Source organism: Sprattus sprattus (genome assembly GCF_963457725.1).
Source record: "Sprattus sprattus genome assembly, chromosome: 19".
Classification (NCBI taxonomy): Eukaryota; Metazoa; Chordata; class Actinopteri; order Clupeiformes; family Clupeidae; genus Sprattus; species Sprattus sprattus.
In genome coordinates this window covers 12,478,249-12,503,422 of record NC_137917.1, presented here as the reverse complement: position 1 = coordinate 12,503,422, position 25,174 = coordinate 12,478,249, and the positions used below count along the sequence as shown (strand labels likewise).

The following is a 25,174-nucleotide window of genomic DNA, read 5'->3' as shown; positions in this document are numbered from 1 at the left end:
GTGTCCGTACCACCACTGTCTTTGTAACATCAAAGCTAGACGTGCCTCCCGTTTCTCTCAGTGCTTCCCTTCCTGAATGCCTTTTAAAATAAAACTCACCTGTCCTACCTGTGTATGTGTGTGTGTGAGTGTGTGTGTCCATATCTGTCACCATCACTGTCTTTGTTATTTCAAAGCTAAACCTGCTTCCCATTTCTCTCCGTGCCTATCAGTGCTCCCTGCCTGAATGCCTAATCAAAATAAGAAGCTTGCAGCCAAATGACAGAATGTTTGCATGCAATTGGTCTTCAAAGTATACTGGAATATATCTACACATTCTAGGAGGCAGCATTACAAATAATACTTTTGCCATTTCTGGGAACAAATGTGTCAAAGAGATGGCATGTATGTACTGAAGTAATTTTTCATTGCTTTGTATATGTACACATCTGGGAAAACCTGGTGGGACAATATGAGATAGGTATAGCCAAAACATAGGCACTTCACAAGTACATTTGGTCCATTTATTTATTTAAAAACTGTTCAAACAGGAGTATATAGAAATGTGTGTGTGTGTGTTTTAAAGAAAGAAAATTTAAGAGGTAAACTAGCAAGGTCACATAATATGAGATAAGGATATGATAAATGTATTTGCAAGGTCGGTTGCAGAACATTTATCTGGGCTTGCTACAGAAGGCCTCTCCTCCCGACTCTCTCTTCAGAATAAACTGCCGGTTTCTTCCTGTCTCCTGTGATAACAAGTCTAAATAAGTTATTATTTAATAACAGGTTGTTGGGTCACGTTTATGTAAAAGGTAATCCATTAATCATTGCATTTAAGCACATCAAAATTGTCAATGTGGCATTCCCTAATTTTCAAAAATATAGGTAAGCATCTCATTCTTGGCAGCAGGCCTACCTGTACTTAACCTCTTACCTGTACTTAACCCCTTTTCTCCGTCACCTTCTCTCCTTCTCTTTGCCTGGGGCTCCACTCCTGTAACCTTTCCAAAAGTAAATTTAATTTGATTATGGTCTGTCACTTTTTCTTTTTATCTGTGTGAATAAAGACACCAGTTCATCAGGCAGAAACATTGTTTATTTTGGGTCAGAAGGTTGTGGGCATTGTAGTTTTTGTGAGCTGTGAAAACTCAGGGGTGCGTTCGTGAATGAGTTTAGCCTTTCGCTAACTCATTCATAAACAACAGACTCTATGAATTTCAAACCACTGAGCTCTCATTTTGAGGCAGAGCGTGAGATTGTAAATCTGAACGCACTCTACCGGCGTGTGTCTCTAAATCTATTTGAAACCTGCAGATGCATGTACAGCCCACAATATCTCAAAAAGCAACATAAAATGATGGCAACCGAAATGTTGAGAGGGCGGCACCATGGTACATTAAGTAGTGTCATCATGTGAGTAAGAAACACCTTAGACCTGCATATACACTTCAAAGGCATGTAGAGAAAATGGAACACTAACCACTTTCAGAAAATATAATTTATTGAGCATCTACAGACGGCGGAGTTGGGCATCCTGCAGTGTTGAGGGATCACATCCCCAGACAGTCGCCAATCCACCTGAAATGAAATTTCAGCCCTCTGTCGCAGATAGGTTAACGTGCTCATTTTAAAAAACAGCCCTGCAGGCCTCCACATTCTGCAACAGTTTAGTGCAATGAATGACTGGGTAGGGATCGGGGACAACGGCAGGAATAAGGCTGTTAGGAAGACAAGTTACTCACTCTGCTTTCGACCACGGCCCTTGCGAGTCACGTTTTACCCCAATGCTCCAGGAACGGTTGGGCTGATGAATGGGCGTTCGTTTTTTAAGAGGCTGCCTTTGGCTAAAGGGTCAGGGGGTCTGTATTAAAGTAGGAATATGCCCATTGCCGGCTTGCCATTAGGGAGGTGCTTTCACGCATCATTAGCTTTTGATTAGCACTGTTTTTCCAAAAGGTGCTATAGACATTATAACAGGAAGTCTGTATTATATAAAGTTTCCCAACTTATGACATTCTAGACATTAAAGGCTACGTGTGGCAGCCTCATCTCAATTTCTTACTAAAAAGAGGATATTAAAAAAGTACAAAATGAACAATGCAAATCCATCAGCAGGAGATGGCGCTCCCCAGAGAGACTCATGCCTGTGCTTGGGTCATAAATGTAATGAAATCTTCCCCCCTCCAAGCGTTCTGTACAATTATCCAATATTGTCAGTACGTTTTCAAGCTAATGAACTGTAAGCTTCCCCACTGTCAGACTTTTACATGGTAGACAATTATTTTTTTCCACCTGGGAGGCCACCTGTGAGAAGTTTCAGAAAAGTTCTTTGAGTATGAGGTGGAGTGGAGAAACAATGAACCATTTATTTGTCTAGTCGTCTTGACACAGTAAAGGGGAAAACTGCAACAAAACATGAAGGAGTACCCCACTGTTTGGAAAGACAGACGCAAAGGCCAATTCAAGACAAACACAATCCTTTTAAAACATAATCAACAGTTTTATTAGGAAACATGTCAAAATAAGAGCATGGATTGTAATTTTAAATACAGCTGTTGCAAAACTAAACTGCTACAGTGATGCTGAAAACAGATGCATTCAACCAAGCGCGCACACACACACACACACACACACACACACACACACACACACACACACACACACACACACACACACACACACACACACACACACACACACACACACACACACACACACACACAACACAGACACACAGTTCAGATATTGCAATCAAAACGCAAAGGAGAGCAAAAAAGTGAGCAAAAAAACAAAACAATTCAAATCTATGCGGAGGTGACCCTTCCTAAGCAACACTGCCATCACAAAGGCTATTTGCAGCAATATCCCCTTTCAGTTTTACAAATACTTTCATTCAAAAAGTCAGCAGGAAAAAACAGCAATATTAAAAGGAGCGTAGGGAAGTGAAACGTTTTTTAAAAGAGACATGCTAACTGGTGAACAGGTCAATTAGAAATACTGAAGGCTTGGTGTGGATGAGGTTTGGATGCGACCTTCCCTCAGTTGAAAGAAAACCAGACGAGTTCCATTCGCAGGAAGACCAGACGGAAACATGGCGAACGTCTGGAGAGAGTGTTCAACCTCTCCCTCTGCGTCGCTGTTTTACTCGTTCTCGAACTTGCTGTACGGGTGGTCCGAGTCCGGGATCAGGCCTGGAAAGGGACAGAGAGGAACAAGTAACATCAGAACGGGGCTCAGTCAACATTGGTCAAATTCCACCAGCCAAGGTTAGGACCCTGCATTCCTGTCAAAATAAGAATAAGAAGTCTTCCCATGCTACAAAGATTGAAAATAACATGGACACCTTTTGCTTTTTTATATTTTCACAACCATTCCTTACAAAAAAAAAGTTTAGGCTTGTTGAATATTCTACCCATTCATCATTCCAAGGTTATCAGGCTTTATCCCATTGAGGTTCAATTAGGTGGCAGGAAATTGGTATGAATGCAAGGGTTTTATAAAGCATTCGGTGGGTCCACGGATCCATCTTAAATGGAAAACTCATTCACATTCTTTACAATATAAACCACAGCTCAGTCCAGAGGATAGGACGCTGATTAAAGCTGAACCATCAGTTCATGGCTGTTGGTCTTTGCCCAATTATGTGTCCAGTCCTTCTGTGTGTGTGTGTGTGTGTGTGTGTGTGTAGGGGGGGCCAGCCCCCTGGCAGTAGGCTTGATGCATCAGCATGTCAATGAACTTCAATCAGGCAGCAGGTCCCCTGCGCACGTGCACAACCCACACACCCCCCCCACACACACACAAACACACACAGCCCCCCCCCCCTGCACACACACACACGCACACGCACAGATGCTTAAAACATCTGAACTCAGACCAAACACAGATGTTCAGCCACTCACATGCACTCAGCGACACACGCAGACACGCGTACCCTCGCACACATAAACGCACACAAAAACAGTTGCACGTCCACACACTTTGACACAAGGCACACCCAAAAGGGATATGTCTGTCCAAACAAGGGGCTCAGTGACACCTTTCTCCTTCAAAGTGGGATCATTCTGCCACTATTAGCTCAGGGATCTGCAGGAAGGACACTTTCATTTGGGGGTGAAATCACTTTGAGTGAGTTGTACAAGGAATAGTTACTCAGGCGAAGGAGAGTTGGGGTGAGCGTGAGTGTGTTCGAGTTTTTGTGTGTGTGTGTGTGTGTTTTTAAGGTCTCATTAGTGTGTCCTTCAGCAGGAAGACAGGCTGAGGGGCCCCGTGGACTGCTGGGTAATTTGAGAGAGAGTTTGGCAGAGGAGTCTTTGTCCTGGAGTGGCCTGACACATGTGCATGTAAGCACACACACACACACACACACACACACACACGCTGCTGAGGGCAGGAGAACCACTGAAGAAGACTTCATCCATCATGCTGTCATGCTCTCCAGACACACACACACACACACACACACACACACACCCTTTACCCCCACACACATACTGTACACATGGGCCACAGGCTAATCCAGACATTCACATACATATATATATATGCGCCTTAGGCACCAATACATATGCATACACAAACACAACCATACTCGAGGCAGACTACTTTATTCAAAATGATGGATGAAACTCAAGGCCATTATTTTCAAAATGATTGTCCAAACCCTCCCACCCACATATTAAGGCATATGCGCGAGTTCACACACACACAAACACACGCAGAGAGAGAGCCACAGGGCAAACACAATGCATGCAGGTGTACAAATGAAGGTGTCGTGAGGGGGAAAAAAAACAGTCATCTTTCCTTCCTTTTGCACTCAGTCACTCACACACACTGATGCACACATGCATACACACACACCCACACAAAATCAATACCATCAAGCAGACACAATGATTTCTCATTTCACTGGACACTGCGGCATTTCCATTCAGTCACTTCATAAGCTAATGTATTTTACCAGGCATTAAAGTTTGGTTGCTATGCATTTCATAGCAGACCTTTTCTGCATTATGTTAACACACAGATTACATGTGCAGCTCATTCCAAACCATGATGAATACGTCAGTAATTAATTGATTCTTTTCCCCTCTAATTAAAAAGTAGAACACAGATTAGATTGGGCTAAGTGAACTATAGATTGGTGTTGGTGTGGTTGCGTTTCAGACTTATTACATCCCAGCCAAACAAACAAACAAACAAATAGATATCGAACATTTTTCCGTTCCAGATCCTCTAAGACCTCACAATATATTCTAGAGGCCTTGCCTTCATTCTGTGGGTTTTAAATCTGTAACAGATGGTTACAAATAGGACCATTCAACATGAAATAACCGGAAACCCTTTAAATATAACCCCAATAAACATGAAACTATGCCTCTGAAATGCCATTACCCACCTCCAATCAAACTGAACCACAACGCTACGAAAACAGTGCGGAAACTGAACAGAATACAGAAAACCAGAAGCTCCCTATACAAAAGCATGGTGCTGTATAGATATATTAATGGCACTATTAATACTAATACTTAATAATAATACAAATAAATGCTACAATTAACCATTGCAATTCATATTCAGCTGCTGTAATAATGGGGTACCTTTTCGTGTCGATATAGAGGAACGCCTGTTGTTTTAAAGTATCTATGGAAGCTCATAGTAATTGTATGGGAAAAAAGGAAGAGTTCCGTCTCGTTGGGTAGGTGGTATTTTCATGTCGAAGGAAAATAACACTGCAACCATAGGCCAATTTCGACCCATTAGTTTTCTTAATGTGGTTGGAGGGATTTTCTTTAGTGTGGTACCGAGGAGGTTGGTCTCTTATTTGAAGATGGGACTGAGGAGGCCTTTGAAAGGAAGACGCTAAAGTATGCGGAACTGGTAGCAGAAGCAAGGCAACGAGGTTGGGAAACACACCAAGACTAGTGGAGATCGTTGTTAGAAGCTTTGTAGCTAAATCATCCACAGCCCTTCTGTTGGATTTAGTTTTTTTGAGAACGTTCAGTCAAAGGAGCTTTAAAAGGAGTTGTTTGAGGCTTCTGAACATAAGGCAGTGGTTATGGCTGAGGTGCTCACAGATCACTTGGGGACAATTGACCTGTATTACATGAAGAAGGCTATTGTCGCAAGATGTTTGGGTGCCTAAGGTTACTAGGGTTCATATCCTAGTTCCTTCCCTTACACACAAACAAGAACTTCTACTTTTTAACTTTTATTGTGCTGAATTTACATTTGAAATTGTGAGAAAGTGTTTTTGTTCAGTTTAGCTATAGTTAGTCAGGTAGTGAGATATTGCTCAGTAGATATGTGGTTTTGTGATGTATTGAAGCTAAAGCTATTAAGCTAAAAAGCTGTGACTGCACAACTGTATCATTTGTCTCACGCAGTATTCCCTCCTATTGGTAGTCGCTGTGTCGCATCGCTCAGTATTTGCATAAAATAAGACCTCTATCTAGCCTATACCGCCTAGTTGGCTTTGCAACTGCCACTTGTTCGTCCTTGTAAATCGCCAACTCTAACTGTAAATGACTGGCAGCCGGACGCTTTGTCCCTCTCTGGTGTGCTCGTGATGAAGGTGGCTACCTGCCCCTTATCCTGTCGAGTCTCTTTGCAAGACACCCAGGCCCTAACCTTTCAGATGCTGCCCCTAACCTTTCAGAAAACACCCCTAACCTTTCAAAAACCAACCTTTCAGATGGAAAAAAAATGAACAGAAATGATACCCGAGAGGAGGTTGTGGGGTTGGTGGGACCGTGAGAGAGAGGAAGAAATAAGAGAAACAAAAGAGAATGAGGAAAAAAGGACAAAAACAGAAAGTGGGAGACAAGAAAGGAGAGGTCTTTGCAAGCAATCTGTTTACAGCCTCCTACTCGATGCACAGGAAAGGTGATCAAAACCGCCCTGCTAAGCCATCAGTTTAAAGCCTCCTACTCTACGCAGGGGTAAAGATGATCAAAACCGCCCTGCTAAGCCATGAAAGGGTGAGAAAGAGAGGAAGAGAGAGAGAGGAGGGGAGGAGGGGAAGTCTGAGTAATGGCCACGGCAGCACAGCATCACCAGCCTGAGAACAGAGAAAGAGAGGAAGAGAGAGGAAGGGAGAAGGGGAAGAGTGAATAATAGCCACGGCAGCACAGCATCACCTGCCTGAGAACAGAGAAAGAGAGGAAGAGAGAGAGGAAGGGAGAGGAAGGGAGAATGAGAAATGGCCACGGTAGCACAGCATCACCTGCCCGAGAAAAGCCATGCTGCATTTGATCTCAAACCTGCCTTTGAACACCGCATGCCACCCTCTCTTCTGTTTTCTTATTAAGGAAAGCAATACACACCCATGCACACAGTCACTTTGTTTGTTTATTTGAGTTTGTGTGTGTGTGTGTGAACTTGAAACTCTCCTGTGCTCTTTTTCTCAGCGCCTTGCTTTTTATTCCACTCAATCCCCTCATCTCTGCTCTCTCGTCTGTTCCCTCTCCCGAGACCAGCTTCCTCCTTCCAGTCTCCTTGCCCTGGCCCTCTACAGATCAGTGCAGATTACCCTGCCCAGTGAACATGTGCTTTCTTTTCACACACCCTAAACCTCTGAGAGCGCCTAAGCCTACCCTGCAGGGAGGAGTGGGGAAAAGGAGGCTAAAGGAGTGAACTTAAAAAAAAAAAGTAGGCTACGTCCCCTCTTCTTTGACCTCCCCTTGCTGCTTCAAGGTTGTGGTAGATTTATACGGGCCCTTGGAGCACCTCATCCCAAACCACATGTGCAAGAGGCTAGTCCCCCCCCCCCCCCCCCACACACACACACTCTTTCTCTTCAGCTCTCCCTCCCTGTGGAGGCTTCTTGCTGGCAGTGGGGTCAGTGAGTCCCGGCCTCAGGGCCCTCAGCGTTCCCATGACTCCAGCAAGGCTAACGCTAACAGCTAGCACCAATTTGTGCATGTGGCCCCCTGGCGACCCTGTGTGTGTAATTAACACTCACAGCTTGTCAGAGACAACTGCTATAGCTTCGAATGCAAATGCCTGCTGGCCCCAGGACCTGACAAACACGGCGCCTGCTTTAAATGACTTAGTATGTGTACGTGTAGTGTGAATCTACGCCAGAGAGACGGTGCACGCAGACGTCTAGTAAGCAACTCTGCCCTGAGGTACATGGCGGCGTGCTCAACAGCGTGATGAGCTACACACTCTCCAAGGTGCCGAGACAAGATATTGGACCGTGTTCACATTGATTAAACGCAGCTGAAGGTAAACCTGTCCACTGAGGAAAAAAAGCATCTTCATTGTGTCGTGGCTGAGGTGGTATGTGTGTGTCTGTGTGTGTGTGTGTGTGTGTGTGTGTGTGTGTTTGTGAAGGTGTTATCATGGTGCCGGTGAATCTCAGCTGTGAGTTTACACATGGCCCCAGGGTGAATGTGATATCTTCTCTCCCACCGTCACACAGAAAACTGAGACGATGCCTTGACAGAGGAAAATGACAGTGCTGGAAGGCACTAGTCACGCACTGCATTAGCCCCGGCACAGTGCAGACAGCACAGAAATAGGCAGTATGAGGGATTACAGTAGAGCTGAGGTTCAATTTGTTTGGCTCTAGTGCAAGTGGCGATGCAACCAAGGTTGCTGCATGTATTCAAAGATAAGTGTGAATGCTTTTCAGAGCTGTTTGTGTGTTGTGTTTTGGATTTGGCACCTCAATAACAAAAGTAACTTCATGATTTTAACACACACATACAGGATCAGCCAATCAAAACGGACTTCACAGTTGTGTAGGTTTCCAAGCCTTGCGGCACAACCACAAAGCACCCAGTTATGCACCTAGTTAACACTGTCCAAAGCTGAAGTTAGCACAGTGTTGTCCAAAGCTGAAGTTAAGAGAGTACTGTCCAAAGCTGAAGTTCACAGAGTACTGTCCGAAGCTGAAGTTAATACAGAAAGCACAGTTCTGAATTTAAGACAATGCAGTTTAAAAGTGAGGCTACGTGACTGGTGAGAGCTAAAGGGGACAGAGGCTAGCACCTGTACAGTGGTCAGGGTGAGATGAGGTGTCAAACACTGTGTGCTGCTGAGCTTCTGAGGTTAGGGTGTGGAGATCACGACTTTACCTTGCATCTCAGCAAATTACAGACAAGACTTCAGGCACTTTTATGGCTGAAAGGCCTCACACTTAGTATACCTCCACACAAGCACAGAGAACCGTACTCTTCCATTCCAATGCATTAGAAATAAATAGATATTAGAACTACAACTGGTAAACAGGGAGCCACAAACGTGAGGAGTTGAGCAGTTGGATGGAGAAGGGTCTGTATGTGGTGAACAGGCCGTCGGGAGGTCAAGAGGTCATACATACCGTACTTCTTGCGGATCTCATCGTGACGAGTCTTCCTGTCGGTTTTCCTGAGAGGAGACAGAAGGAGGGGGGATGATTTTAAGGAGTTCAGTTTTAGACACAGAGGACTATTATTACATTTCATTGACTTTTACAAAATGCTGCCCACTCCAACCTCTGGTACACAATAAAATACAAAATAACTTGGTGCAGCTGTGACCCAGAGGATAGAGACGCAGGCCTGGGTCTGAAAGGTCGCTGGTCTGCTCTCCTGAACTGGCAGGACACAATGTGGGCGGGGGGAGTGCATGGACAGCACTTTTCCCCTCTCCAGCATCTATGGCTGAAACGCCCTTGAGCAAGACATCTAACCTTCGACTGATCCCTGCACGCTGTGGCTGAAGTGTGTGTGTGTGTGTGTGTGTGTGTTCCCTGCCAAAAGATTTGGTTAAATTCATTAATAAAGAATCTTAAATAAAAAAATAAAAATCTGATCGTCTGATCTGAGGAGCTTCCAGTTTTGGGCAGGACAGTAAACATGTGTGAGTATTTAAGGGGCTTCTTGGCCCCCCTCCCTTGCTCCTCTCCTCTCCTCTCAGGCCAGGGGTGTTGCATGCGAGGCACTGCTCCTGCCACAGGAAGGCTGCTCTGTGCCAAGCCTGTCACTTTGGCTTCACACCACGCTTCTCACACTTTCTGACTGTCAGCCATTATCGCTGAGACCGTCTTAGCGGTACATCAGCACTTCTGATGGCCGCATGAGAGAGTTCTCAGGGGGGGATGAGCTCAAGAGAAGGGGACGAACACTGGCACACTGGGCACACAGTCCCACACACACACACTCCAACATTGCACATGCGCACACATTACACAAACAGACTTAGACACACTCTAGACTCACTCACACTCTCTGTCTCACTCACTCACTCACACACACTCTCTCTCTCACACACACACACACGCACAGACACACACACACACACACACACAGAATAAGCCATTGGTGCTTCATCTCTTTCCGTGCCCAGAATAAAATCAATTGGAGTGCATATTTGAAGAGAAAACACACAATAACCACATTCATCAGCACGTGAATTGGTGTTGAACGTCAATCAATCGCCGCTCTAAGAAAACAAAAGCAAGGCGATGTGCAGCCACGCACGCAAATCGAGTGGACAGTGAAGGGCCCTGGAAGCCTGCGATTGCCATGCATTATTGAAAGGGCAGGGTTAATGTCTTTGTTGAAATCTTTCCATGCTCCCAGTAGGGCTGTGCACATGAACCACTTCTGATGTTTGAACACAGGGGGCTGGTGGCAGTAAGTACTTTAAGAAAGTGAATTTCATATGTAGATCTATGGGAGCCAGAGTTATTAAATAACCTTGCCATTTTGACAGAGTAACCAAATAGGGATACTAGTATTTGAATGGTTATACTGCAAACGGTTATCTGGGTTTGATCATCCGTACACACACACACACACACACACACACACACAGTAGACCCATCTCTGACCCACCTCCTCCCACTGGCCCATCGTAAACAACAGCAGCAGGATTTTATATGGGGTCCTGACACTTGGCCAGGGAGAGAGCGAAGGAACGTCTGTTAACACATCATCACCCCTCCCTACACACACACACACACACACACACACACACACACACACACACACACACACACACACACACACACACACACACACACACACACACACAGACAGTCACAGAGGCCCAGGGGGGCGGGGAGGCGGGCTGCTTTGTTCCGTCCTGCCTGGGATGTAAATCCAGTCGGTATCTATACACTCCCAAAAAGCCTGGCGTAAATCTGTCCTCTCTTTATGGCCAGGTAGTGATCTGTGAGCAACCAACACCATTCAACAGGCAGGGAGCAGGGGTCTGGACGCCATCTGTCACACGCACAAAGCTTTTCTTCATAGTTATGCACACCATCTACAAGTGAGGATGATGGTGGGACTAGCAGTAAGAGGCTGAGAGAGGAGGAGGAGGAGGAGGAGGAGGAGAAGAGGGGTCTCCGGCCCAGACTATGGGGTGAGCTGAACACAGCCAGCAGATGTCCACGCCGAGGCCTTTGGGAACCTGCGGCCGGTCACAGCTCAATGGAGTTATTGGCAGAGCAGCGGAGCAGCTTCATCAACAGGTGATTATGGGGGCTGGCGGGAGGACAGTCACACACGTGGAGATTTATGTCTCCCTTGAGGGAGGCACAGAGTGGACTAGAACCATGAATGGATTTCTCCACAGTAAAACTGCCATCCGCTCAGCGTGCATTCCTGTGATACTGGGTTGGTATGGCCCAGTGGGAGCCATGTATACATGAGGCCATACCACTTTAACTTTCTATCCCTCTCTCTCTCTCTATCAGACTCCAAACAGAGCCAAGGCATTTTCCACCAGTCCACATACACCTACCTCACATATGCCAGTGGGACGTACTTTGTAGAGTGGATCTGATTTTGATTAATCGTCTCAAAGCCATTCTATGCCACCCTGCTCTAGTTACACACACATGCAGATAAGGGAATGCCCCATGTCCCCTCAGCTCTCCTTCCCAAATCTACCCTCTTGGCACCCCATCACTACCCCTCTGCGCTGCGGAAAATCCTTCCGCACCAGTGGCCGTCTAAAGCAGCTCATTAGGCAGCTCCCCCCCAGACAAGCTGCTACGCACTCAAAAACTCCATCTCTAAAAGCCCATGAATCTGTTGGAGAACAGCATAAAGGGGATGAAAATGGAGGAACCAAACGTTGTGTTGGAAACGTCCTTTGGACATCGTGTTCTGGGCTTTTTTGAGCAGTACTGGCAAGAACTCATTGTCACAAACGCAGCAGCTGGGACACATATAGGATTGATGAGGAACAAACACGAAAGCCTCTCTCTATAGAAGGGAAACCATTGCCAGAAGATAAGATAGCACCAACTGTTGAATTCTACCGCCCACTCTACTGCATACATTTTGCCTTCTTGGAAAATGTACATATCAGTTTGATTAACCTAATAAAAAATTGACACATGAATCTGATATCAGTAATAATATAATATCAAGTGAAATAAGTGTAAGTTAACGTAATTCGTAATTCCGCTTCATGTCTGCTAGCTAAGTTAATGTTAGTTCTTTCCACGCCATGAGGCGCACAAGGCCCCAACTTCTGAATAGTTGCAGTAGGTTCAGTAATATTTCTTTTTCTGGGAACAGGTGATTGGCCTGTAGCCTAACCCCCAACCGGGAGGACCAGTTGGTTTTCCGACGGGATTTAGACAATTTAGAAATGTGCTGTGTCGTGCACACCCATGAGCTCCATTTGCCCAGGTGCAGTTTAGCGTTATGCCCAGGACTCTAAGTTAATGTGAGAGTTGGTAAAAGAGTTTGTTGATGGTCAGAGATACGGACTCTTACCGTTCATCTGAGCGCTGTCGGACATCCTCTCGTCTTCTGGCCAACCTCTCCTCGTCTCTGTCAGGTCTTCACATACATAAACAAACAAACAAACACATTAGCTACCCACCTCAGAGCCAATACAATATCCAGCCTCAAAAGAATGCTGCATCAGGTTTTGTCAGCTTGACATTTCCAAGTTCTGCATTGGCAACCCTGCCACATGGTTTCTCGTCAGCTCTCCTCGGCTGAGTAAGCGTCTCATTTCTAAACCTGTGTACAGACATGGTCCTGCAGCTCAACTAGCTTAGTAGGGCCATAGTAGGGCCTTAGTAGGCCCACTAGTGCCATTAGTATACCCGTTCTACACTCTAAAGTCACTTGGTTTAGGTGTCTTTACTCCAAAGTCACTTTTAGGTTTAAAGGTGTCTGATGAATGCATAAATCTAAAAGGAGAACAAGGAACCAGAGTGACACCGAGTGTGAAGCGTGTTCTGCGGAGTGACTCTGCAATCTCAAGGTCACGGATCTTATAAATGACCTCCGTTCCATGGATTCTAGCAGGTCCAGCCTGTGCAAAGACACTGAGGCACATCTCAACTAATCATCTGCTTTACGAGAGGAGGGTTAAATGGCACAGTCTCCGGTGGGATCTTAACTGGGACGATGGTGAAAATGTGTGTGTTGTGTCGGCTCACCCGGGGGAAGAAGGTCTGGCGCCGAGCATTCTGGAGGTGAGTGTGTGTGCAGTGTTAATTATCAGAGAGGGGAGAGCTGATGATAAATGTATTCACAGACACGAAGGAGCTTCGCGCTAACAGGAGAGAAAGGCAGGGAGCACACCTCAAGGCGAGGGGAGGTGCAAATGCAGAAGAGAGTGTGTGAGATGTCAAGTTAAAGAGTGTGATGCCGTGAGAATGTGTGTGTGTGTGTGTGTGCTTGTGAGAGTGAGAAAGACTGCACAGCTATTCCTACAGAGGGGGGGGAATCATCTCTCTGTATCTTTCCATCTTCCCCATCTACTGAGAAATCACTGACATCGATCGGGGGTCAAGAAACCCACTTTTGTTGGTTACGCCCGTTATTTCAGACGCTGAGGCGGATCAATGGCTTTTGGGCAAATCTCCCAACGGAGAGGCTTCGGCAGGCCTCAGATTCACTGTGTTTACCATCAATGTCTCCACGCCTACACGCAGCTGATCACGATCACCTACACACACAAATGGGTGTGATCAAAAGACCCTGGTGAGGACCTGCGTGGCCTTATAAACTTCTACAAACAGGAATAGAGGATTATGAGAGCAGGAAATATCGGTTTATGTGTGCGTGTGTGTGTGTGTGTGTGAGAAAGAGAGAGGGAGAGAGAGACGGGGTGGTGAGGGTTCCACAGAAAAGTGAACTTAGTCGTCAAGAGGGCAGTGCTATTTGGGGCAAGTGCAAGAGAGAAGCGGTTTGGCCCCAGAGGGGAAGTGGATGTGAGAAGAGAGTCAGGGGGAGCCAAGGTGCCCTGGAGAACGGCTCGCTCTCACACACACACACGCCACCACAAACACCAGACAGGGGGAGCCAAGGTGCCCTGGAGAAGGGCTCGCTCTCACACACACACACGCCACCACAAACACCAGACAGGAATGTCAGGGCCGCTCGCTCAACCGGAGGATTAAAAGCAAAACTAAAATTGCAACCGCCTAACTTTTTCTGTCATTTTGGGATCATGCTGCATGTTGTGCTTTACCCAGATTGTTATGTGTGATGAATTCGCCTGCTCCCAAGTGTAGCCTCTCTCGTCTCTTTTTCAGTCCTGGTGTTTTCTGGGCATGGCCTAGTTTAGGCTTAGAAGAATCTCATCATTATTCCCACCAGAGTGACTCTCTGTTCCACGGAGGCAAACACTGGCCACCTATGCTGCAGCAGCATGACTGAGTGTGAGCCGCCAGCCCTACTTACATCATGTGAGTTTGAGACAGAGGAAGTGTGGTGTGTGTGTGTGTGTGTGTGTGTGTGTGTTTGAGGAAACATTCAGTGTATATGCATGTGATCCTGTGTGTTTTTCCCATTTAGCAGCATTAATGAAGCAAGATGTCAAAAACAACTTAGTTCTCATGTCTATGGGACTGTGTGTGTGACTGGCTGCCTATGTGAAGGGTGTAGAGTGTGAGTGTGAGTCAGAGAAAGTGTGAGAGTATGTGTGAGAGAGTTTGTTGAAGAAAGTGTGTGTGTGTGTGTGTGTGTGTGTGTGTGTGTGTGTGTGTGTGTGTGTTTGAGAGTGTGTATGTATGTAAATGTGTGTGTGTGTGTATATAGGTGTTTAGGAGAGAGAAAGTGTGCGAGTATGTGTGAGAGAGTTTGTTGAAGAAAGTTTGTGTGTGTGTGTGTGTGTGTGTGTGTGTCTATAAATATTTGTGTATGAGTAGTAGTATAAGTGTGTGTGTCTGAGCATGTGTAAGTGTGTGCCTGTGTGTATAAGTGTGTATGTTTGTCTGTGAGTCTGTGTGTATCTGTGAGAACATTTGTCTGAGAGATGGTGTGTGCGTGTGTATGTGTGTGTGTGTGTGTGGGTGTATATGTGTTTGTGTGTGTGTGTGGGTGTATATGTGTTTGTATGTCTGTGTGTGCGTGTGTGTGTGTGTTAGGAGGACAGTATTAGTAATACCCACTAAGCTGTTTTGTATGCATCATGTGTATACCATATGATGTTTGAATGCATCTATGTCTACACGGCCAGCCTCAAGCAGATGGGCGCCCCCTTATGTGCCACAGTTCTGTTTAGGTTTCTTCCCGATTCACAAAAAGTTTTCCCTTTCCCCTGACGCCATTGTGCTTGCTCTAAGGGGGGTTCATGCACTGGGCTCTGTAAAGCACCTTGAGACAATTGTATTGTTTTGGTGCTATAGAAATACAATTGAATTCAATTACCCCGAGGAGCTCTTCTTGCAGCAGCAGCAACAGCAACAGCACACCACCACGCTCACCAGGATGGTCCCACAAACTACTGCCATGGCGATGATCAAGGCCTCGAAGTTCACTGAGTGCAGAGGAGAGATACACACACACACACTTTAATTACTCATCTTCAAATGACAAACAGAGACTGACACACTATTCCGATGCGTCAACAGAAAAATTGCTGCCTGGCTGAAAGATGATTCTTTAGAAAGACACAATAGCTGATCCTGCCGGCAATTTTTGTGGCGTCGTATCCATAATTGTATCAACTTTTTATAGTGATCATGACACAGAACACAACACAGCAGAAAAATGAGTATGACCAACTGACAGTGCACTCTTAAATTGTAAAAATAGCCATACTTTCATTGCAACTCAGACATTCTGTGTAAATTATATTATTGTGAAGGATGTGATATTGGCTTTATGAAAAACAGCATCTTTTTGCAATGGACACATGGACACAACTTTACATTTTCTTTATATATTGACTGTTTAAAACAACATTATCTTCTGTTACCTAAAAATTGTTTTGCCATGTCCCTAAATTACATCTTGATACAGCCAGCAGACTGCAGATGTTCACTGGAACATATACTGGCAAAGTAAGACCTGTGTTTAGAGAAGACCCTTAGGGTCAGACCCTAGAACTTTAAGTATACATTAAGAATATGTAGAGGATGTTAACCGTAATCAATACCTTATGACTTTTACAGTACAGAACTATAAAGGAACTAGGAGAGTTAAAAAGAGTATCCCTTCACAGCTGTGTGGAATGCAGTAAGCACTAGGAGATGTAGGAAGCATTCTTTGCCAGTACACTATTGCCCTCTGCTGGTTGCCAGCTGGTATTACAACATCAGAAAACCTTAACAAGTGGACTGTTGCCATCTGCTGGTTGTCAGCTGATAGTACACCATAAAAAAAAACGTAACAATCCGTGGAGCCTCAAATCTCTTTTGTTTGAGAGTTTGGAATGTGGAGAAGGTCGATTCATTAGGGCGGCTTCTAGACAAATCCTTTTCTGCAAGACCCCAAACAAATCCTTTCTCTAAGACCCCAAACAAAGGGATTTGCCTGACAAATTACTTTCTGCTCAACTCCGACAACTCTGAAAAATATGCTGAAAGCAACCGTTAGGCTACTTTCTTGAGCATACACAGCATTTGATGTCTATACATTTCCCTCATCACAGAAGTATCATATGACAAGCCATATGTTCTGCTTTTATTCTGAATGTATTTCAGTATTTCTAACACGGCTTCGTTCAATGGTGAGTTTGGTTAAACTCGTTGGGTGTGGTTGGTCACTACAGTATGAGTGGCTGGAGATGATCTTCAATCACAATGAGGTGGAAATACATATTTCATACTATTTTGCACTAAATATGTTGTGTATATGAGGAGGAATAATAGAACAGGCCACACAGAGGAGTTGAAATCACAGGGAAAAGACAAAGCACAGTCTGTTCACAGGCCAAGCTCTGGGGTTGAATATAATCCTGTCGAAAAATGTCTTGAAATCATATTAATTTGAACAATGTCTTACGGTAATTAATATTGCGTTAAATGAGGCCTACAATGTTTCTGATGGAAAGCTAAATCCTGACCTAGATACTTTTTTTCCGCCTCGAAACAGCTGCTGTTCTGCTGACGACACAATGCAAGTTCAAAATCCAATCTGCGGGCGCACAAATCCTCCACACACATTTGTGCGAATGCTGCAGGCAGTCAGTCAGCACGCCGCGTGCATACCGAGCAGCACCACGCCGAGAGGCTCCAGCGGTGGCCAGCGTGCACCCTCCTGCTGGGCAGGGTTCACGCCTCTCGTCAACAAATCCCAGATGAACACATCAACAACACTGCAAGGGTCCACCACCAGCAATCAGCGCCTAGCTGTGTCGGCTTGATATGCTTAGACTGCGCTGTGAACCCCGTGCATGTGCTCTGCATTCAAATCACACTAGCAAAGGGAAGTGTCAAGGCTGTTCTATTTGCAGTGGAGGGCTTGACTGATGTGCATTGACACATTTAAGACTCTGATCAGTGTTTGTGGGGTTCTTTTTTTAAAACTTCCTCCCACAACCAACATTTATTTCTTCATTTCATATGGTCCATCCCTTGTGGTTGATGGCCATTTTACAGCTGTCATTTCTAAGCCTTTATTCATTCTCATAGATCTCATCTTCTGGTCTTCTTTAACAAAACTCTAGCCACACTTAAAGCTCAGTCTGTAAGCGAAGTAAAGATCATGTTGAGGTTGAACACATCTAGGACTCTACACAGTCCTGTGCAACCGTTTGCTGTTCATCCTCTCTGTAGAAAGAGGCAACATGTTTCATGGCTTTTCCTTCCTTAAAAGAACGTTTCAAATGAAAGAACTAGCAACCTGTGCTGTTCAAACAAGACTCCTTATCGTGCAACACCCTAAGTAAACAGGTCCAGTACACAGCAGAATGCCGTGCTCAGTCTGTGCTCAATAAGAAGGTGAAAGTTATTCTGCATTGTGAATGACAACTATGAACTGGGCTATGCAAAATAAAGACAATGAAATACAGCAGTCACATGAAAGATAACAAAAACACAAGATCTGAATCATGATGTTGCCAAGGCACAATACCATGGTTTCTAGATTATATTTGTAACCAATGTTATGTTGCTGTTGAAATGTCTATGCCAATACACCGTTTTGTTGTTTGTTGTATATACTCTTAATTAAGAGCTTTATGTATAAAAAAAAAGCATGCAATGCAAGTTTGAGCATCTAAAGTAAGAATTCTTCACCTGTACTATTCAAACTAAACTCAGTAAAACATCCTTGAGACAACAAAAGCGTTCGAAGTTGAGTAGTGTTCTATTACAAGGTGAATGTTATCTGCACTGTGACTCAATCTGAACAATGCATATTTAAACAATGAAATCGGAAAGTAACACCTCAGAGAGACACCTAAGAACTGAATCATAACGCTGCCATACATTTGTGCAGTGTTCCCATGTCAGTAAACGCTGCCATATCTAACTTGTACAGTACCCCTGTTAGTAAACGCTGCCATAATTAACTTGTACAGTATACCCCTGTTAGTAAACCTGCCATAATTAACTTGTAAAGTATACTCCTGTTAGTAAACGCTGGCATAATTAACTTGTAAAGTATACCCATGTCTGTAAACACTGCCATAATTAACTTGTACAGTTTACCCATGTAAGCAAACCTGCCATAATTAACTTGTACAAGTATACCCATGTAAGTAAACACTGCCATAATTAACTTGTGCGGTACACCTATGTTGGTAAACGGCGCCATAAAATTGTGCGGTAAACCTATGTAAGTAAACTCTGCCATAAACTTGTGCTGTACACCTATGTAAGTAAATATGCTGCCATTATTAACTTGAGCAGTATACCTATGTTAGTTGACTGAAACTTTGTCTTTTTTGATCCCTCAGTGGTTTTCCCCAGCTATATTGGCCTCTCCCTCTCAGCGGTGGCAGTGGGAGGCTGTGATCTACTCACCCCAGCAGACCGCCCATCGGGCATCGGATAGGCGGCACACGGAGGCAGGGGGGAGGAGGGAGGACACTGGGTAATGGCTGCAAGTATTATTGGTCTGGCACCAAAGGCACTGGAGATGAGGAGAACATATATTTGTACTATTCATTTGAGAAAGCATGAGGGCTTTACAAACATAAGATAAATCATCAACAAATCATGAAACACATCAAATAAGGGCTTACCGTTACATTGGTAAGACAGTCTTCACATGATGTCCGGACACTGCAAGCTAATGATACAAATATGATTGAAGAAGTGGTAAACAATGGTAAACTTTGGAATATTTTGCATGGGGTCATTGTGAGTCAGCAGCTGGAGGGAAGGCGGGAAGTTTGCTGCTACCCATTACAGGATATATCGACATATCTCCTTGTTTTAGGTACTTGGAACTAATACACATCTCTGCAAACAAGACGGCTGCTACGATACGATACGAACTGACTTTTTCACTCAATAGTGCAAAAGGGCCCAGACATTATGCCTCGTGACAGGACTATAATAACCACCCCAAGCATTTACGCTAATACCTAAAACATTTATCTTAAACAACTGGTCACATATGCCATTATGGTCTGTGGGTCACATAAAAAAGAAATGTGGCTTGCTTCAGCCAGCTGCAATAGTATATTGTAATCTTACTAACTTGCCAGTCACGCAACCTAGGTGATAGAGATGCATGCTAAGACATATTTAGTTATTTAATGGGATGTATTGAATATGCCAGCAGTTAGCCCATTGCATGCTGTCAGGAATTTAGCTATACCCCCAATTGTTTGACCTATAAACAACAGTTAACGTTAAGCAAACCTACGACTTATTTGATGGCACGTTAAGGTATTTGTTGCTAGTGAAAGTTGCTGGCTTTGCCTTATACTCTCAGTTGTCCTACCCTGTGCAAACAAGCTAAGTAACGTTAAATAAGGGGTGATACAAATGTCGGTCCTGACAGCTGCCTCTAAACAGACCACCATGATCAATACATGTATTTGAATGCTGCACGCACCAGTTTTTACAACCAATAGGCTCACATTAAGAAAGAAAATCTTACGCTTCTGAACAGGTGTTGGAGTGGTCGTAGTAAGACAAGTTCCTTGATGAGCAAAACTGGAGATGACAATAAAAACAACAAACGTCGAACCAAGACCGACAGCTCCTTGTGGAAGCATACTGAATATATTTAATCCACGGTGTTAATGAAACGTAGTGGTCTACTTCTTAAAAGCCTCACAAATTGATATAAAAAGTTTCCTTTCCCTTAATCTGCAATGACGACGTTTGATTATAAGAGACTTCCTGTTTCCTGCATTTGATGTTCCCGAACGAGAGGATTTAAACAGTATCAGTAGTGCCCCCTATTGTTCAGGCGAATGTAATGCAAATGACACAAGCTTCAATATCAACTGGTTTAATATCAAGCATGATGAGAAAATTACGTGAGGAATTTTCCATCTCAGACTTCCATGTGGCAACTCTTAGCCCTCCACGTTCATAATATTTATAATATAATTACTAGGGTATATGCTTTTAGTAAATTGTTCTCACTTGTTCATCAGAATTACAGTTTCTTAAAATGATTTTCATCATTCATCATATCAGTACACTATGTGAACTAAACTGTGGATGCTTCTGCATTGCTTTGATACAAAATGCATTCAGTGACCATCAAAATTCATGGATACCTGTTCACCACCAGCATTTAGATACTCTAGAAAACCTGTCAAAATGTAGATCACTGTAGATGATAAAATGCTATGTTTTGACAGACAAATGAAACCATACACTTGAAATAAGTCAGATTTGTCTGATTTGGGTGGATAATGTATTACGTTTTTGTTTTGTTTGTTTGCAGCTTCAAAGTCTTTGTGTTTTTTATTGTATTTTGAGTGCCACAGTAGTCCTGCTAGGTGACAGCATTTGCTATACTGCTGCATTAGTCACTTTTGGGTGAATTAGGAAGTGTTTTGGTGTTGTAGTGCATTTTATATGAACGGTTAACTAATGTGCTTAGGTGTTTTGTCTATCTGAGGAGTTTTGAAAACGTGGAGATGGCATTGAAACAAGGGTGAAAATAAATGTAAAAAACAGTCAAATGTCAACAGGACAGTGCAACTTATCTGCATCCCCAGGTCACAAACACACATACACACACAGGCGTGCATTTCACTTGCATTGCACATTTTTCCATCATGTTCTATAACAGAATTGTTCTACTCCAGTGTACTTTCATGGAAGGTAAGGTAATACACCATCACTTCTGTCAGCTGATGAGGTGGGTTCACTTTTTTCATCATTGACCTACTGCTGCCACCTACTGTTGACTTTGAGGAATGACATAATATTTCAGTCATAGCACAGATCCTCCATCCTGTGGCTGACAGACCGGAAAATCCCATAATTTTCCCTTCAAGGTGGTGTTTCTTATGAAAACCTTATTTGAATATTCATGAATCATGAAGCGCTTGTGGCTCACGGTCTTAAATAATCTGGGTTACAAGCTACCAGCTGCCACAACATGCATTTGAAACCTTATCTGCGATGTCTCTTGTCACATTCATCTTCATGTGTTGTTGACATGAGAAATCGCTCCCCATGGCATGAAGACATTCATGCTGTAAACACGTGTAACTATAACTCATCTATCAACGTTTGTGCAAGTCATTATAGCATTGACGAGTTTTGGAATTTCCCAACTGAGGAGAAGGAGGAGGAGGCTTAAGATCAGAGGTCAAAGGGCAAGTGGAGGTTAGGCCTGTGGGTGAGGGCTCAGAGGAAGAGCCTGTAGGCGCAGCTTTGTGCGCTGGTAATGAGAGGTTGCAGGGTTGTTCAGGGAGTAAACCTTCCTGCCTCCTTAACATAGGTGCTGAGTGTTCTGAGGGGCTCTCGCACAGGACAGCTTTCAGCTTTCTGCACTTGTTTTTGACCACAGCTGTGGTCTCCAGACTGTGATCCCTCGTCACAAAAGGCTTGAGTCAAGTGTGGTCACACCAGACAAATTAGTTTTGAACCCAGAATCTCTAACCCAAGATGTCCTGCACAGGTTTAATCTCAGAGACTTGGGTAAAAATACTACTAAGCATTACATTAATATGGACACTTTCAGAGTGGTCACAGTGTCCACTACAATGCAACAGAAAACCACTTCTGCTCTCGGTGGTAATTTAAAGGGGTACTGGTGTGTACGATTTCCCCGCCTTATCCACAAAAGAATGGCTCCGTGACTGTGCCAGTCAAGATGGAGCATAGCTGCTGAAAGCAGTCCACCGCAAGTACTCAGATCAACGAATAGAAGACCTTCAGATGGAGTGAAAATAAACAAGCACCTCATAACCCTCTGCAGATAAAGCAGTCCAAGTCCTATCTGAGGGACCTGGGGAAAAGATGGCTTTGCATGGGGATAACACATAGTCTTGACTCGATGCACGTTATTGACGCTATGTGAAGTGAAAGATCACACAGGTTCCTTGTATTCCTCTCTGTGCCACAGAGGGGGCAGGTTTAAAAAATAAAAAAAAACACTTCACAGTCATCTTGTCAGATGCCCCTCCAGGTCCCCTTTCAGCATAACATATGCCTCTGTATCCAGATATCAAAATGCACAAGGATGTCACTTCATCCACTAGATGGTAGCAGAACAGTATTACATTCCACCAGGGAGGTACAGCAGATTCCCATTGGTTAAGCCTTGAATTCGGCAGCACACATTTACCAGGGAGATAACCAGCCTTCTACGGGAGGAGGGGTGGGGTAGGGCGGGGCGGGGGGGGGGGGGGGGGGGTTCTCTCATGCAATGTATGGAGGGCACACAACTGTGTGACTGAAAGAGAAACAGAGAGGGGGAAAGCGAGAGAGAGAGAGCGAAGGAGAGCGAAGGTGGAAAGCGAGGGAGAGGGAAAGGGGGAAAGTGAGAGTGAGAGGGAGAGAGAGAAAGAGGGATAGGTAGAGACAAAAAGGGAGAAGGCTACCTATAGAACACAAACTATTTTGAAGTGTACATATGAGAAGCAATGAGATCAGGTAACCCTCCACTGTAACGTAGACCGTGACATAATATGACAGATTGTGTTGTATGTCTGTGAGTCAAAGAGGATGTGTTAGACTGAGAAATGTGAAGCCGTCACAGTGAAGACAAATGCTGTCACTAGCGCTTCAGAATGTGTGTATGACGTGGCACAGCCACACACCACAGACATGTCACTGCTGACAGAAAGATGAAGACCAGGGGTGAAGGAGGGAAGGACAGAGAGGACAAATGTGGGACAGGATAAGGACAAAGTAGTGAAAAAGAAGTGAGGAAAAAAAACACATACAAAAACACGGACACAAACACAAACAAACCAAAGCACAAGCACAAGCACAAGCACAAGCACAAGCACAAGCACAAGCACAAGCACAAGCACAAACACACACAAACACAAAAAAGCACACACACACACACACACACACACACACACACACACACACACGCACACACACACATACACACACACACACACAAAAACAAGCACAAGCACAAGCACAAGCACAAGCACAAGCACAAGCACAAGCACAAGCAAAGCCCATTGGAGTAAATGAAGGGAGCACATATAGCTGATGCTAATGCTGGGGTGGAGAACGGTGGCACTTAGAAGCAGAGCATCCTCTCACAGCTCTCTCTCTCATCTGAGCCTGTGCTCCCCCATTCCCTGACACACACACACACACACGTGCGCGCACACGCACACGCACACGCACACACACTCACACGTACAAACACACACACACACTCAGCAGGCACGCACACACACAAACCACCACCACTACCAAGTCACTCCGATGGATTTGGGTAAAAGGGGCCTCAATTTGTTTGCCCATCTGCACAGCGCCAGCTCCCTTTTGTCTCTCCCTCTCCTAACAGCTCGCGGGCACACAGGCCCAACGGCAGCCGTGCCAGCTCCCACGCACTAATGGCACCAGGCTAACTATAGCCACACCACCTGCAGCGGAGAGGCAAGGGGTCAGACTAGCTGGCCAAGAGGACCGCAGGTGGCCGCTGCCAAAACAGCTACACCTGGATCCACGGAGCATAGATGACGGTTGCTACAAAGACTGAGATTGGGCTGGATCCTTTCTAATTATATGATGCGGAGGACTTATTGTTCACCAGTGCTTTGTGAACTTAGTGTGTTATTCTTTAGCCGGTCTTCTCTATTTAGAGCGCCATGACAACCAACAATAATCAGCTGCAGTGAGTCACACAAACTCAAAGAAGTTTAAGGAGAAAAAGTAGCAAGAACTTCATCATCATCATCAACATCATCACCCACATCATCTTCATCATCTTCACCATCATCATATTCTAAATCAGGGGTATTATTGAGTCACTTAACCTCGGAGAACAGAATGAGCAGGGACTGAAAACCAAAGAAATATAATAAAAGATGTATACTGCAGTGTAGACCATGTCTTATATATTTCAGTCATGGATTTCAATTAAAAGCAAAAACAACACATTCAAAATACTTGTATACAATGAGTATACAATCTGAAATAAACTCTTTAAGGTAAATGTGAATTTCATCCAATGCCACTGGCTGGCTGAGTGTGTGACTATTGGTCGTGATGAACCTGCATGAACTCATAAGCAAACAAATCAGTACTAAGAATAAAATTAATAGAAACTATAATTAAAAGTCTTGCTTTCATCATCATCTCACCCGGACAACCCAGATCTGCAACCTTTTAAAACCAAGACATGTTTATCATAGGCTCTTTTCAAGACACACTTTGAGTGATTCATTTAGTCTGTTCACACAGAACTGAACTCTGCAGTGTTGATCTCATGCCATTTCTGCCTCACCTGCCTTCCTGAGCACACACACACACGCACAAGCACACGCACACGCACACGGACACGCACACACACACACACACGCACACGCACACGCACAAGCACAGGCACACACACACACACACACACATACACACACACACACACACACACACACACACACA

At 44.5% G+C, this 25,174-nt stretch overlaps 1 protein-coding gene across 1 annotated transcript; it reads right to left on the bottom strand.

Annotated features, from left to right (window-relative positions):
• Positions 1 to 2,696: 2,696 nt before the first annotated feature.
• On the bottom strand, positions 2,697 to 20,451 carry LOC308381013 (pituitary tumor-transforming gene 1 protein-interacting protein). Its single transcript, XM_080858500.1, has 7 exons — positions 20,232 to 20,451; positions 19,366 to 19,412; positions 19,145 to 19,253; positions 15,603 to 15,711; positions 12,708 to 12,773; positions 9,311 to 9,357; positions 2,697 to 3,173 (listed from the first exon to the last, which is right to left on the bottom strand). The coding sequence occupies exons 1-7, from the start codon at positions 20,347 to 20,349 to the stop codon at positions 3,124 to 3,126; spliced, it is 546 nt and encodes a 181-aa protein (XP_080714626.1). The 5' UTR covers positions 20,350 to 20,451; the 3' UTR covers positions 2,697 to 3,123.
• Positions 20,452 to 25,174: the final 4,723 nt, after the last annotated feature.